A 17393-nucleotide genomic window follows, 5' to 3' on the forward strand; every position below is an offset into this window, starting at 1 on the left:
CATGAGGCCCATGAATAAGCATAAACATAATCAACAATACAAAACATTTCACAACACGCAACACTGAGAAAAAAAAACAGAGGTTCAACGACCTCGCCGTTTGTCCCACAAACAATCCCGCCACCTACAATTATTTGCATTTTGGTTTTCTCCCAGGCGAACAACATAGCTAAATCGGTTATTCACAGCTACAGGTTCAGAGTATGGTACTTGACGTGGGTACTACTCACCTAACTCTAATTTGCTAGACTCGGCCCGGACCGTCGTGGCCACCAGCAGTACGTGGAACCACCATCCGGTCAGCAGCATCGGACCGGCCAGACTGCGCATCGTTTTCCACCGATCATGATCCTGCGCCCTCCTCCGGCCCTGCGTCCCCATGATGCTGCACCGACAAGCACAGCGGAGTGTGCCGGAACTAGCGGCAACCAGCCAGCCGAAGAACCTTCACCGCCGAAGGGGCGTCCACCGTGTCCAAGTCCAAGGTTTCCCTTGCGTCCAAACAACACTCACAGACAAACGGACGTTTAATCCTTTTTGTGCTTTCCGCTCACGATTTTCTCGGAAGCAACAGACACTCGCAGCTGCACTCACGCACGCAGCCCGCAAGGTTAAGGTCACTCTCGTCGAGAATAACACTTTTCGAAACGCACTGCGCCCGGTGCAGGCTCCCGTTGTCGATTGCACACTTCACGGACTTCCTTCTTTTTGATCTTCACTGCTTTGTTTCACTTCTTCTCGCTCAACTTACAACCTAAAACCTGAAGTGCAGAAAATGATCATTAAATCACTCAACTCGATCGGTATTCTTCTTCTTTGTCGTCGTCGTCGTCGTCGCCGTTGCCTTCGCGTCTTCAATTGCAGCAGCCAGCACCTCCGGCAGCATTCCTTCCTTATTACCTTCTGCCGTGCTGCACTTGCGGCTACCTAATAGCTACTGAGCCTACCCGGCGCGCGGTGCACATACGGTGGATCACAGCAGAATGACTTTCAATTTTTGCCGAAGAGATCTCAATTTCAATCCAGATCAAGAATCGATATTACATGCAGAAATCAAAAGCAAAAAATCACCGCGCACAATCTTAAGCTTGTAAGGCGAAGAAGAAAAAAAAAACAAAATCTAATTATAACCCACGGTGTGCTGATGAGTTGGGGTTCACCTTGACCAAACGTTAGAGCGCAATCAAGATTGGTCTTCTTCTACTTCTGTTTGGTACTGTTGTTGTTGTTATTCAAACGACCCTCACACACTGACGATGACAGTGCTGTCGGGAATTTGGCCAACTTGAAAAACAGGCTCAAACTGCTCACCCCCACTTTGGATCGTCAACAGTCGTCAATGAGCTGCCATGACGACACCCAGGGTTTTCCCGGACCCAACCAAGCGGTTCTAGAAGGGCATCCGCACCCGAAACGGTACGTACAAGCTTGCGGTTCGTCGGAGTCGGACTTCTGGAAAGAAGAGAAGAGAAAACAGTTTGACGTTAGTACAATGTATTTAAGGGAGGATGGGATTTGTGCTGTTCTTCGTTGTTGTCTTTGCGAAATTTGATACACGATTGGCTGGTTCTGGGAGGAAGATTGCTAATAAACATCAATTCGAGGTTGGATTCTAGGAAGGCGCTCACGTGCTTGGGAATCTGTGATTCTGGCAGCGGAACTTACGGAATGGAAATTATAAATTTAGCAGATAGTTTATAGCGATTGGGGATGGGCAGCAGTAAAATTAAGATGAAATATGCAAATTGGTTGCGATGCTGGTTGGGCGTAGGATAATCGACCGTTTCGATCGGATCTAGCCCCATGAATGTGGATTAGGCTTTTTAAAGATTTGAGAAAAAATTGCAAATAATGCATAGAATTATCAAGATGAATGTTGAACACCTGTTCAAGAGAAGATCTCAAGGATAGTGGAATACCTTTATCGATCTTTCAGAGCACACTTGTTCTATACACGCTAACTTGAAAGTGGTTGAAAAAGACCCATTTTGAAGAAAAGTGGCTTAACTCATTAAATGAGTAAATTTTTTACCCATTAATGAGTATCTGTTACCCATTAATGAGTAATTGTTAATCATTAATGGGTAACAGATACTCATTAATGGGTAAAATTGTTTAATCATTAATGAGTTAAGCCACTTTTCTTCAAAATGGGTCTTTTTTTACTCATTAATGGGTACTTTCAAGTTAGCGTGTAGGGCATTTTCTGTCCTTGAGCATTTTTTGTCCCGACCCGTTCGGCAGGGATGCCAGGTGTATTTAGAAAAAAATCTTCAACAAGATGGACGCAATGTCTTCATTAGGGGTAGACAACCAATAATCGTATTGATTTAAGTGAGACAGATAATGGGCTGGGTGTTGTTTGCGAATTAAACGTCCAAAATGCTGCAAAACGTACTTTTTCCCAAAATTGTGCTTTGCAAGAATAATAAATGATCAATAAGCTGAAATGTATTTGAGTTTATTGTATTTTTGAGAATTGTTCATAACATATTAAAATGTGGTTAAATAGCTATGTTAATGACACTCTTGGTAAGCTATATAAAATATAGTAATCATCTTTACAGGCTATCAGAATTCTTTTGGAGTGTTTATTGGTTTACACTAAACAGTTTTAGAAGGTTAATTATATCCTGAAGACGCTTAAAATGGTCATAACTTTAAAAAAATAGATTACTAAAAAGCAACTAAGGTCGCTTGAAGTGTTAAGAGAATGTCATTGAAACATACTTTGAATACTCCTTATTTTGACGTAGTACTTTGTGGAATATACTTGGGCTCAAATCAAAAAATTATGTAACGAAATAGTGCTAGGATTTAAACGCTTGCAACTTGGCCATTTATCAATGGATTTAAATTCCTTTCAAACCCTTTGATTCAGAATTGATGTAGGATTTGTTTGGTATAAAGATCATACTAATTTATCATTAGTAAACTATTGAAAATTTATCAAGCTTTTAGGCTGTAATCAACCGCGTTCAAGTTCACGTGCTCACTTGCTATGACTATCGAGAGAACAGAGAGAGACGGCCGGTTGCGAGGTTATGAAAGAGTTTACCTGTATGTTTTGATTCAGATCACCTGGGGATGTGACGGTTGTCATCAGGACCCAACAAAGCCACTGCTGTCAACCATCACTTACAATTGAAAGTCATTCCGTCATCTCTTCGAGCAGATCCCTTTCAACCCAAGGGGTGGTCACTCTACACACAAAATCACGGCCTCCCTGTTCGGTAATTTTTTACTGGGTTTTTGAACAGCTGAAAAAGTCAGTAAACTTAAAAAAATTGTAAAAAATTGTATAAAAGTGATTTTTTATTGAAATTTATACAGACTGTGTTCTTATTACATTTATTTGATGATAAAAATAAAATATGTTAAAATTGTTCGTTGCATTACGTGTGACCGTTATTTTCAGTTTACTGACTTTTTCAGCTGTTTGAAAACCCAGTAAAAAATTACTGACCCCAGTAAAATAATCTCTGTGTGTACACACTTACTTTGCGCCAACATTTTTCTCAGTGTACCTCAGTGTGCCGCAGCTGTATCAGCAGTGCCATGAAGTAGAAGAAGTAATTGCACTGGCGCAGTGATGATGGTCTAGGGACTCGATAACAACGCAGCCAACACCGATAAGCTGTTCAATCTGTCCTTCCTGTATGGAAATGTTGTCAGAATAAAGTTCCTGAAGACCAAAGAGGGTAGATGGGAACGCCATCGCTGTCGAACCAGTCGAACGTACAACCTGCCGCACAATTCGATCAGCTTCAAGGTCTACAACGCCTCCAAGAACAATCACTTCCCAGGCCAGCACAAATCGCATTCTCCACTTCTTCAATACCCCACCCGTATGCCGTCCGAGGATCTGCTGCTGATTGCATGCGCAAGTGCGAATGTTCCCGCTGATATCGGAAATTTCCTCCTCCGGATTGGTGGAGTTCCCGAGCGCAGCCCTGGCGGTGAACGCCATCATAAAGTGCTGGTGGTGTAGTAGCGGTGGCGTGAGAGCTGCATCGCTAGTTCGTTTAGCCATGGCCGGAAACCTCGGTCAGGTCAAGATACCGCTGTCATCTGTTCTTCGTCTGGGAGGAAATGTGGATGCGACTGCCGTCACGGGTGTAACGATTTTGAGAATCCATGGCGAGACTTGGTGGAGATTCACGGTTGTTTTGAAAATAATTTGATTATATTATGGCAACATCAATAACACATTTTGACACATGCACACTGAAGCGCAGAAAAAGTTCAGTGTTGCCAGTAACTTTAAATATAATAAAAATTGTAACCATGGGTGCCAAACAGCGTCAATGACGACGCCCGGGGGTGCCCAAGTTTGATTTTGGCACACTGTGTAGAGTGACCAACCCCTTGGATGGCAGCTTCCGATTTAACAAAAAGTGGAAAATATTAATTTCCATTTAATTCCACTACCTTATTTGCCTATCCTTGACACATACGCTTATTTCGTCTACAATATGTCAAAATACTGAACACTGAAAAATACCCATAAATATATGTATTTTTGCAATCGGGGTTTCTAGAGATTGGAAAAAGACATGTGACGAAAAAACGAAGGAAGCAGTTTTCGAGGCATTCATTTCGTCAATTGAAACAAGTCTTCGCTTCAAATGAAATGAACTGAAGCACTTGACGAACGAAACAAGCAATAGTCCAGTCATGTTTGAACAGAGGAATGTTCATCGTGAGTCGATGACAAGAAACATGATGACTTACACGAACATGATATTGCTCGAAATGAAGCGATTCTGCGGAGAGTTCATTTTCTTTTCTTTGTTTCGAAAATGCAGAAACCTGGTTGTCACATCGTTAGACGCCGTACACGGCCGATGAGACTAGCTCAAAATGGAGAAGGATTTCTTTTCGGGGGGAAAAACGAATGTGACTTCCTACAATGTTCTAGGCATAATTCCAAGGATTTTATTAAATCTTTAATGTAATTCAGAGTGATTCTTCTTCTTCTTCGCATTTCAAGCTTATTGCATACCGCATACTAGCTTATTGCGTGCTCTCAACTTAGTGTTCTAGATGCACTTCCTCAGTTATTAATTGAGAGCTTTCGATGCCTGTACCATTTTTGCATTGATATGATTTGGTGGCAAGTCCAATCATACTTCTATGCCCAGGGAAGTCGAGAGATTTTCCAATTCGAAAAATTCCTAGACCGGACCGGGAATTGAACCCAGCCACCTCCAGCATGGTCTTGCTTTGTAGCTGCGCCTTTACCGACTGAGCTAAGGGAGGCCCCATTAGAGTGATATTTTATGGGAAATTTGAGATGAATTCCAGAGTTGAACAAGCCAAAGGTTGATGACAGCCTCTTTAATAAAAATAACTAACTAACTTCAGCTGAATTGCACGGGAATTCAGAAAATGTTGTCTAAGGAATACTATGATAATCAAATTTTGAGAAGAGTTCCAATGGAATTCAGAGAAAAGTTCCAACTAAATTAAGAAATTTCTGGATGAATTCCAAGTGAGTGTATTACCAAGGCAAATTTCAGTAGAATTTCAATATCACTTATAGAAGGCTACTGAGGTTATTCTGAAAAGTATACCACAGACAAACAGACATACCTCTTGCATGTTTTTTTTTATCGAACACGCATTTCCTTGACGTTTACACACTACCGCTATCTGTTGACCGTACTGCACGTGACACTGTACTCAATAGATGGCGGTAGTGTTTAAGTGACGATGATTTACAGTGAAAAATATGATACGACAAGAGCTCTTGGCATTGCAATTTACTTATGCTTGGAAGTTCTTTTCTAACTGCTTCCGAACTCAACCATAGGGCATAAATTCACTCCGAAATCCTCCACATTCATGGTGACCAGCTAATTTCGATTAGCAATTTCCCGGTTTTTCCCGCTTTTTGGTTTTGCGACACGTTCGAAGTCTTCACAATTTGCGTATGAAAATTTCGCTCAAAACTTTACAGGCTTTTATTTTATTGTTCTCCAGTATTTCCTTGGTATTAACACTCCGATACGATGCCTCCAAAATGCGTGTAACGGCAAGTTTGTAATGGCACTACTTAGCCATTTCTTGATGAATTTCAAAAATTGTGGTATCTCTAGAATTCCTAGGGTTTGTAGGTTATTTTGATTATAAAAACGTTGAAAATAGAGTCGTCTACTTTAAAAAACAAAGCGAAAAGAGTCGTTACACGTTTTATTTTAAGGTGTGTTTATGGGTTTTGCAAGTGACTTAAGGGCTATATTTAGATTAATGGGCACAAATGTTCATAATAAGCCAGAATACAGTTTTTAACGCGGCGGCAGTGAATAATTCGCGGTGGAAAATTCTCCGCGTTATAAATGCATGACGGCTTTCGGAAGCGCTCAAACCAACGCGGCAAGTTGACGCTGTTCACGCGTTTTGCAGCGTTTCTTTTGCGTGCACTTTCGATTAGCTGTCTGCAGCGTTTTTGCCGCCGAAGAAGCGGGGTTTTTGTACCGAAAGTGATTTTCAGGTGATAAAAAAATGCCAAAAACGGAAACCTTAATAGAATTGGTTTGAAACTATTTTTTCAAAGATGTCTGAACTTGTAAATTTAATTTACTAGTCCCTTAAATTTGATCAAGATATCAGACTATCATTGGAATTTCTACAATATTCCCATCTACAAAACTCTTTGAATCCCCCCGAAATCCTCCAAATTCTAGTAGAGCTTCTATGTAGTCCCAAGAAATTCTACAAAATTCCTTGCTCTACTTGGAATTCGCTCAACTTGTACAAAGATCGGTAAACTGCTATAAACTCACTGCCCTTCAAAGAAGCTTCCGGAGGAGAAATCTAAGGTATTTGTGAAGATAGTTGACCACCCACGATTTGTACAATTGCATATGCTATGCTAAATCAAGGAATATGTTAGTAGAATTACATTTATTTATAAGGAAAATTTAGAAACTGTAAGTTGAACTCCAAGGGAAGGAGAAATCCAAAGAGATTTTAGAAAAAAATTCAGTTCTGAGAATAATTCCATTACATTTTTTAGGAGCATGACAAATGAATTCAAAGGTGAGTTCCGGATTCTTCTGGAAATATTCTACAGCTCAATACGTCACAGGTATGAAGTTCTTCACATTTCTCTGAAGTTCTATGAACATCCTTGAACTTTCACAAATTCGTCGGAAGATTTGAATTTTCAATTTTCAACTTGAATTTCATTGATGATCTACGAACTTTCCTGAAGTTCTGTGAGCTTCCCTTATGTTTTGCAAATTTCTCTGATGATCAATCAACATTTCTGAAGCTTAGTGAACCTCTTTGAGATTCTGCAAAGTTGATGATCTACGAATTTTCCTGAAGCTCTGCACATTTATCTAAAGATATACAAACTTTCTTTGAAGTTTTGCAAATTTCTCTGAAGTTCTGCGAACTTCCCGGATGAAATTTCCCGAAGATCTGCAAATTTTTCTGATGATATGCATTCCAGGGGAAGTTGAGTTTTGTAATTTTTTCTAAAGATTGACAACCTTTCTTTAAATTTCCATGAACTTCTGTGACAACCAGTGGTGAGAAATCTGTGATATTATCAAACAAAACTGTAAACAAATATTACTAAAATGAAGGAAATTTCCAAAATACTTCAACGTATTTTCCTCTACTTGCAAAGAAACTAGCAAAAGCGCCTTTATTCGCTACCGCTACCGCGGCGTAAAAAACGCGCCAGTTTTTACGGATCTTCCGGAGGACGCTCCCATGGTCATACGGGCCCATGCTTATGTAATGACCCCAAATTATTTCTTATAACACAGTTCAACGTGTTTTTGAAAAAACCGTGGAACTCTCGGATCAGTTTTATGGGTTGACCATTTTACGGATGTTCCAGATCTTCCAGACGACTGATTATTTCATGACCTTAAATTGATCGTGGAGCTCTAGGATTAGCTTTGTGTATTGACCATTTTTAAGGATGTTCCAGATCTTCCGGAGGTCTGATGGCGTTCTAGATACATATTTATGTTACAACCCCCAATTGATATATATATATATATATATATATATATATATATATATATATATATATATATATATGACAGTGTCAATTATTTTCAAAAAACCGCAGAGCTCTAGGATCATTTTCATAGATTGATTACTTCTACGGATGTTCCGGATCTTCCAAAGGACGGTTTGATGGCCATCTGGGTCCATGTTTATTAGAGTGATGCAAAATTTGAAATTTTCGCTCCACAATACTTAAACGATTCCAAATCGGATCCTGACTAACCTCTCAAAATTTGAACCCATTTGGTGAGAAACTGAGATGGCACAAACCATTTGAAGTTTGTATGGGAATTACTATGGTAAAACCAAGATTTTTGTTCATGTCTATCTAATAATTCACCATATCGGTCTGCTTCAAAAGCTTTCAACTTTACTTGCAGGAAATTTTCCCAGCTACAACTTTTCTGAAGACCACTTTTTATTAAATGCAAGGATCGAAAGTTATCAATGGTTCAATACGCTGATGTCTTATGATCATGCTCAATCAACTGCTCAGCAGGCAACATTGGTGTTTCTGGGGCGTTGAATAGGACACAAAAATCATGGCTACTATGTCACACTGCAAAATACAGTGTTGCCTACAGAGCAGCTGCTTGATCATGTCATAAGTTTACCAATCTCTTAAATAATTAATAACTTTTTCCTGTCTCGTTTTACATAGAAACGATCTTCAGCAAAGTTGTAGCTGTGAAAATTTTCTATAAGAATAGCAATCGAACTGTTTCGCAGCTCAATATGGAAAAAGACTAGAAGGCAATGAACAAAAAGTTGAGATTTCCCATAGTAATTTACATGTAAACTTCAAATGGCTTGTGCGAAGTCTGTTCCTAACCAAATGAGTTGTAGCTTTGGGAGGCTAATCAGGACCCGATTGGAAACCATTTAAGCACTGTGGAGCGAAAAAGTCAAATTTTGCATCAGTCTAATGTTTATGTTACGTTCCCAAAATCTATCTTATATCACAGTTACTAATGTTTAAAAAAGCCACGGAGCTCTAGGATCAGTTGCATGAATTAACCACTTTTCCGAATGTTACGGATCTTCCGGAAGACGGTCCCATGGCTATCCAGGTCCATGTTTATGTCAGTACCCAAATTATTTCTTATCTTACCACAGTTCCTAATGTTTAAAAAAAAAAAAAAACACTGAGCTCTAGGATCAGGTTCGTGAATTTACCACTTTTACATATGTTCCGGATCTTTCGAGTACTGTTCCGTCGTCTCCTGGATCCAAATGTAGGAACCATGACTGTATTCTGGCTAATTATGAACATTTGTGTCCAATAATCTAAATTATAGATCTTAAGCCACTTGCAAAACCCATAAACACACCTTTAAAAAAACGTGTAACGACCCTTTTCACTTTCAAAAAAAAGTAGACGACCCTATTTTCAATCTTTTTACGATTAAAATAATCCACAGACCTTAGGAATTCTAGAGGTACGTACCACACTTTTTTTAATTCATCTAGAAATGGCTAAGTTATGCCATTAAAAACTTGCCGTTAAACGCTTTTCGGAGGCTTCGTAGTGGGCGTAAAGTTTTTTACCCACCGTATTCGGAGTGAAGGGTGTGTGCGTGATCCAGTTTGGAAGACATTGTTGGCTGCTTTCAGAGACGTCGCTTCATTTGAATAACTTTTTGTTGAGCCGGTCGTAGATTGTGGTAATGTAAGGGGCACGGTGGCGTGGCTATAGAGCAACTGTTTTTGCTCAATGAGTAGAAGATCATGGGTTAAAACCCAAGCCTCATTACATTACTAAGTTAATATATCCAGGCCTCTATTGTCGAAAATCGTTAATAACAGAAATTGGAGGAAAGACTCAGAAAAGTAATAAGTATATTTAGACAAATGTGACGTACGCCTGAATCGGTTCGGAAGACATTGCTAACTACTTTGGATGATTTCATTTTATTGTAATAGCTTCTTGTAACCGATAATGAACGATCGTCGGTCATAGCTTGTTGTGATGTAAAGGGCACGGTGGCCTTAGAGCGACCGTTTTTGCTTACTGAGCAGAAGATCGTGGTTTAAAACCCAAGCCTCTTTACATTACTGAGTACTATAGGGTCGCGTCATTTGCTCTTACAGGTTTTAAAAGAACGCATCACTTTCCAATGTGAATCCAGATCTAATTTACCATTCCCACTAACAAAAACGTCCTTCCCGTGACAACCATAGAGTTTTTTTTTTTTTTTCTTTATTTTTGTGATTTTTAGCCGTAGGCTAGTTCATCACATGACAACCATAGAGATGCAGAGGTATACTGGGTCTCTCGTAGCAACGGTTGTTGAAATAACAATTCTTTCCCTCCCCGATGACCGTAAGGACGTGGCCGGCACCGTTAATAACCTCGAAAATATGACTGAGAATGGATTGCTAGTCCCAAGCCCCATTCATATGGTTCTTTGTACTAATTTCCGCAAAATCTGGTCAATCACGGAGTACAACTACTGAAATGTATGGTCGTCAATGCTCAATGCTAAAAAAAAAATTGTAAAAGGTGATAGTTCTATTGCAGATCCAGCAACCCATTTCAGAATATCTGGAGAGTCACGCCCATTTCGAGGTTACTTTCACTTAAAATAAGCCTCGCATGTATGTATTACCTCTATAAATTGTATATTAGTATTACATACAAACTTCCAGGTTTGAAAATATTCTTTTCAAACCTAGCGCGTATTTAGTTTAATTTTGATGTTTAATTTATAAATAATAATAGGCTCGGTCTAACCATGTTCTGCTGATCTGCGCCAATGATTGCTTCTTTCGTAATCCCTTGTACTTTTTCTCTAACGCTTCGCATTTCATTCCGCACTTCACCGGCAATTTACTTTCGTAGATCGTCCTTGGTCCGTTCTGACATGATTCTACCTTTTCCGGGTTTTTCTTGTTTCTAGGGAGATAAATCCGCACTAATTTCCGTAATTGGTTTGATGTTTACTCTTGCTCGCTGATTGGTGTGGTCGATCTCATGTGCAACATCTGTGACTGTATTGCCATGGTCATCTGACATAAGGCTCGCATCTTTAATCGCTTCTAATCGAGTTCTCGGAATGAGTGATTGAATCTATGTAGAGATTAGTATGAGATGGTGTTATATACAAAGTGAGAAAAGAGAATGAATGAAATACGAAAGGGATTAGTTTCAAGAAATGATAGTTTCATCAGATTCCCCACACACTTAGAAAAATTCATGTAAATTTAGGTGCTCTGAGAGTGACATATACGAGCGTCAATTTTGACATAAGTTTGAGTCATAACAGGCGCGAAATATAGCTCAATAAAACGTAATTTCCGTCGAGAAACGAACTTTTCAGTCTCGGAGGACTTAATATTACATGACATGTTTGTTTACGTCTCATCTTTTATGTCAAAGATGGATTCCGTCACGTGTAAAATTAATTATTTCTAAGTGTGCAACTAACCATGGTTATGCATACAGAAGCCAAGTAAGTAAATACAATCTATATTGTGACTAAATGGTTATTTGAGTACTCATATGGCCGTCAGAATGGTTCATCTGTTGCGAAGTGAAGTATTCCTGAAAGTGATGCGTTATATTTCTCAATGTTTTGATTTTATCCTAACGTTACCTCAACGTTATATTACAGACAAACAGACACAACACATTGGACATTTATCATTGTAAACCCTACCGCTATCTGTCGTATACACTGGGTATGGGCAATACACTCAACACATGGATGTAGTGTGTAAACGTCAAACGCAAGGAAATTGATTATGTGCGCCACAATTGGCGGTAATATCAACTAAGAAACATCTAAATTGACCGTTAAAAGCAATTTCGATGAGCATCTTAAGCATGTCATGTCTGCTTGTCACTATCGCAACTCCGGGTAATCCGCAAAAATGCTTGCATTTTTTATCTAACTGCAATCACTCTCTAGATAAAAAAATGCAAGCATTTTCGCGGATTACCCGGAGTTGCGATAGTGACAAGCAGACATAACATGCTTAAGATGCTCATCGAATCATTTTATTTTTTTTTATCTAACTGCAATCACTCTCTCATACTCGACGGGCTACAAAATGGTGAGTGACAATCTGGAAGGAGCGATATACCTAGCTCCGGTCCTCACAAGTTCCTACCTCACGCCTCCACGAGTCATATGATCACAAAAGACTGCCAACTGAAACATGGATACTGCTGGTTGGCGTAGGCTGGGCAATGTTGTCAATCCGACAATAGCAGAGTGAGGAGGTGCGACGCGAACACTGGCTCAGTAACCATAGCACGGTGATAGAGGAAATGCTTCGCCAACCCGAGCGTCTGTTCACTATGGAGGTGCGGCTCAAACAGCGTCTGACTGGCATCCAGCGGCTGAATAAGAAATGCTCTTCCCCGGAAGCTACACCTAAGATGGCAGCCTCATCACGGCGGATAGGAGACCTTAGGCCAACCACCTACTGTCTCTGAAACCTTTACAATTGTTACAGAAACCAACAGAGAAAGACATCGAACTGATATAACGGCAACGACTTTTAGCGCAAAACAACGGACACGAATTGGATCATGGAATGTATTGACGTTAGCCCAGCAGGGTAAACTGGCACAACTCGCCAACGAGGCGTGACGCATGAAGCTAGAAATCCTGGGACTGAGTGAAGTTCGTTGGCCAAACTTTGGAGAACACAAACTGCCGTCGGGACAGGTACTACTATACTCTGGTATTCGAGGTGAAAACGCTCCCCGCCATCGTGGAGTTGGTCTCCTACTTAGCGTCCAGGCAAGTGCTACGCTCATCAAGTGGGAGCCTGTTAATGAGAGGATAATTGTTGCCAGATTTAGAACACGGGTTCGTAACCTTACCATAATCCAATGTTATGCGCCAACCGATGCTGCCGAGCTACAGGACAAGGAGAATTTTTACAGTCAACTGAATGCCGTCGTGGATAAGGTTCCAAAGGGTGACATCAAGATCTACACTGGCGACTTCAATGCGAAGATCGGCTCCGACAACACGGACTATGAGCGTGTCTTGGGACGCCATGGTCTCGGCGAAATGAGCGAGAACGGTGAGTTGTTTGCAGAATTTTGTGGCAATAACGACATGGTGATCGGTGGCTCGCTCTTCCCCCATCGGCCAGTGCACAAAGTCACGTGGGTTTCCCGTGATGGACATACCGAAAATCAGATCGACCACATCTGCATCAGACGAAAATGGAGCCGGAGCCTTCTTGATGTCCGGAATAAACGCAGCGCCGACATCGCGTCTGACCATCACCTTCTAATCGGTGAAATCCGCCTACGCATGGCGCGGATCCAGCGACGGGAGGGGAGACTCGGACGACGGTTCAACACACGCCAACTTGAAGATCCAGCGGTAAAAAGGTCTTTTGTTGAAGAACTTGAGACTCGAGCTGCGGACGTTCCAGAAGGTGGCAGCGTAGAAGAACAATCGACGGCCATCAAGAATATCTTTATAGAAACAAGCGAGAACAACTTGGGTGAGCTGCGCACCCAGAAGAAAGAGTGAAGCACAGATGAAACCTGGCGGAGCAAGAATGAACCCGAGGATGCCAGTGAAGGACATGACTGGATAATTGCTTACCGACCCCACTGACCAGCTTAAACGTTGGTTTGTACACTTCGAACAACTTCTTCAAGTTTCGACGGCCAACCAGCCATCAACATCTCGGCATGATCCGCCTAGGGTGCGGCGCATCACTCACGTCAATTCCGAGGCCCCATCACTGCAGGAGATTGAAGCAACTATCCGAAGCATGAAATCCAACAAGGCTCCAGGGGTCGATCGCATATCAGCAGAAATGCTCAAAGCTGACCCCATGCTATCCGCACAAATGTTGCATCAACTATTCTGTAATATCTAGAACACCGCGACTTTTCCGGCCGACTGGATGCAGGGCATCTTAGTGAAGGTCCCAAAGAAGGGGGATCTGACTGTGTGCGACAATTGGCGAGGCATCATGTTACTGTGTATTGTTCTCAAAGTTCTGTGCAAAGTTATCCTGAATCGAATACAGGAGAAGATCGACGCGACTCTCCGACGGCGGCAGGCAGGATTCCGTGCCGGAAGATCTTGTGTGGACCATATCGTCACGCTCCGCATCATCCTGGAGCAGGTCAATGAATTCCAAGAGTCCCTTTATTTGGTATTCATTGACTACGAAAAAGCTTTCGACCGTCTCAATCACGAGAATCTGTGGGGCGCCCTGAGACGCAAGGGAGTCCCGGATAAAATCGTCAACCTCATCGAAGCGCAGTATGAGGCTTTCACGTGCAGAGTCCTGCATAACGGAGCCTTGTCCGACCCTATCCGGGTAGTCGCTGGTGTGAGACAAGGATGTATACTATCACCGCTACTGTTTCTCATCGTAATCGACGAGATCATGGTAGGTGCAATTGACCGTGTACCGAACCGTGGGCTGCTTTGGCAGGCTATCACCATGGAACATCTCAACGGCTTTGATTTGGCTGATGATGTTGCTCTACTAGCACAACGGCGCTCTGATATGTAGAGTAAGCTCAATGACCTAGCCAAACGCTCCTCTGCGGCGGGTCTCACCATCAACGTCAATAAGACCAAATCGTTGGATTTCAACACGGGCAACCCTTCCAACTTTACGGTAGCGGGGCAAGCAGTGGAGAAGGTCGAAAGTTTCCTATATCTTGGCAGCCAAATAGCGTCGGACGGCGGGACCAAGAGCGACATAGGTACCCGAATCAAGAAGGCTAGGGCTGCCTTTGCGAGTTTACGAAGCGTATGGAGATCCAACCAGATAAGTCAACGCACCAAAATCCGAATTTTCAACTCGTACGTGAAATCTGTGTTGTTATACGCCAGCGAGACGTGGTGTGTATGAGCGGAGAACACTCAAAAGCTGCAGGTCTTCATCAACCGATGCCTGCGGTATATAATTCGTGCCTGGTGGCCTCACAACTGGATCTCGAATGCCGAGCTCCATCGTCGATGTCATCAGAAGCCGATAGCAACAGAAATTCGAGAGCGAAAATGGAGGTGGGTCGGCCACACACTTCGACGGGGCGGAAACGAAATCTGCAAGCAAGCGCTGGATTGGAATCCGGCAGGACATCGCAGCAGAGGCAGACCCAGGGGCTCATGGCGGCAGAGCCTCAATAAGGAAATTAAGCAAGTCGATAGGAATCTGACCTGGGCCCAGGTCAAGGCAAAAGCGAGCAGTCGCCCAGGATGGAAGTCTTTCACGTTGCCCCTTTGTACCGCTGGTGGTGCACAGGACCCTTAAGTAAGTAAGTAAATTCGCACAACGACGCCCCATAGCTCTCTGACCAAAGCGCAGGGTGCTACAAATCAATCTTGAAGTGCCTCGAAAATATACCCTTCAAAACCTTCTCCAGCGTGGGCCAACTAGACAGATTCTAGTCTTAATGATGTTGTAGTGGATGTAATATAGGCAAAGCTGCCTCTGGGTTTTATGAATGTTGTATGTAGCCTTGTAGTACTTAAGCTTTGTCATGAGAATCTCAATCAAGGCGAGCTACTATACATTGTTCAAGTAATTCAACTTCCTAGCTTAGCTGGGTTTATCGGGAATGACCTTCGTATGTTCATGTAATGTATTAAGTAGTTTTTCAGCTGCAACTACTTTCACGAGAATTCCAAAATAAATTTTTGGTAACCTCAAAACTGTTTTCTCTATTCAGTATAAGCAGGTGAATAAACAAGACTCCAAGGCCTATCTTTATTTTCGAACCAAAAATTACCCAGCGCCTGCCACCAGCAGTAGGGAGTGTAAACAAGACTTTACGACTTCCCAACCCCCATAAAATCAAAGGTCATAAAGCATCGATATCTTTTTAGGGCTCACGCTCTCTAGCGTTCGCGCCATCTTCTCTAACGAATCTTCCTATTCGTGAAAAGGTCAACCATCCCAATGGCGACGGCTCCACGGTGATGGCTGATATTCGACCCGCAAATCATTTCATCATTAAATTTTTCCGCTGACCAAAAATTTCATCCTCACGAACTACGAACGACACCACGGTGCAAAGCCAATGGCCCCTACACAACCCGGTTCGTTCGTCATCCACCATCGCAACTTCTTTGCCTACCAACGGCTGCCACCTCACTTGTTTACTCATAACTGCCTAGCTCTTTCTAAGCTGCTGCCGAAAACCCTTCTGCTACAAGACTTCTCCGACGGCATCGCGATAATATGTGTTTTTTTTATTGTTGTTATTTCGACCAGTTCATTTCGCCGAAAACCGGTTTGTAATTCGACTGCTTGTGGCCTGTTGTTGTGTACATTTTTTACTACGTTTCTTCGACTTCCAACAGCGCTGTCAAGCTGTGCGACTGTGATGAAATCCGAATCTCGAAAATTCACTAAATTTATATGCTAATTTCCCGAAAACGGTTTTCGTCGCCAGGTAAACCTTGACTTCCGAAAATCGTTATCCCCCACCTCGTCCCACTAAGCCGGGACTTGAAATTCGTAAAAATCGATCTTCCGGTATGATCGCCGACGGCGACGACGAAATCGGACTTTCACTCGGGAAATATTAAGCAGAATTATAACGCAGCTGCGTGTCTCATCTGATTGCGATCCGGAAAAAAGTTACAACGCCAGCGAGTGGAGGAAATCCACGTGCCGGCTAATGATTGGTCCGGATTGGGAATTGATTGGATTCGTCATCCCGCGTCCACAGTTGCTGTTGCTGTTACGTAAAGGGCTTTCGTAGAGTCCGATCACGTAACCCTGGCCGGGAATCTAACGGTTTCAGGCTGAGAAAGCATTCATCATCGTCAGCATCTCGACAGGTTCTAGCTGGGTTCCCTTCTTGCCGCCACGTCCAAGTCACTTTGCTGCCCTTTTCCGAACGTTCAATTCTAGGAATCTCGCTTTCATTCTTTCCATTCCATCCATCCCATCCATCAACCGAAAGGCAGAGAATGAATTATGATTCACACCCTCTCTCTCCCTCTCACTCGGCGTGTTGCTCTTCTCCTCTAAGCATATACTATGTTCGAGGCACTAACGCCGATTTGGCCGTCCGCCGTAATTGCCATCAAAACATGCGCAGGTAAAGAGATCGAGAGAGGCAGAGCGAATGAGTGAAGGTCAAAGGAGAAAGTTACCCAGTCGGCAGTGGTGGTGCTGAGGTGGGTGACCATTAGTTATGCTACCACACTGGATAACTACATCTGTACACAGAAAAACCATGTGTCCATCGATAGGCATCCATTCGTGGGCAAAAAGAGGAATAGAACAAATTACGTACCGTTGGCCTACCTGAATGCCTATCTATCGGCGATGTTGTTGGTATTGCCTTACATGTGTACGAAGGGTTTCAAAGGGGGTAACCTTTTTTTTTCCTTCGCTTCATCGGCACA

At 42.3% G+C, this 17393-nt stretch overlaps 1 protein-coding gene across 4 annotated transcripts in view; it reads right to left on the bottom strand.

Moving 5' to 3' along the window:
• mgl (megalin) overlaps positions 1 to 17393 on the bottom strand; it is a 208828-nt gene that overhangs the window by 101728 nt on the left and 89707 nt on the right. For 2 of the 4 annotated variants that reach the window (XM_065229285.1, XM_065229286.1), the window contains exon 2: positions 231 to 761. In XM_065229285.1, coding sequence (XP_065085357.1) covers positions 231 to 381 — 151 coding nt within the window. In that variant the 5' untranslated portion in view covers positions 382 to 761. Of the gene's footprint in view, positions 1 to 230; positions 1453 to 17393 lie in introns of all 4 variants that reach the window. The other 2 variants (XM_065229284.1, XM_065229287.1) reach the window with 1 other exon arrangement.

The sequence above is a fragment of the Ochlerotatus camptorhynchus genome, unplaced genomic scaffold (assembly GCF_037179485.1).
Source record: "Ochlerotatus camptorhynchus isolate MF236.1 unplaced genomic scaffold, CSIRO-AGI_Acam_v1.1 ptg000313l, whole genome shotgun sequence".
In the NCBI taxonomy this organism is placed as follows: Eukaryota; Metazoa; Arthropoda; class Insecta; order Diptera; family Culicidae; genus Ochlerotatus; species Ochlerotatus camptorhynchus.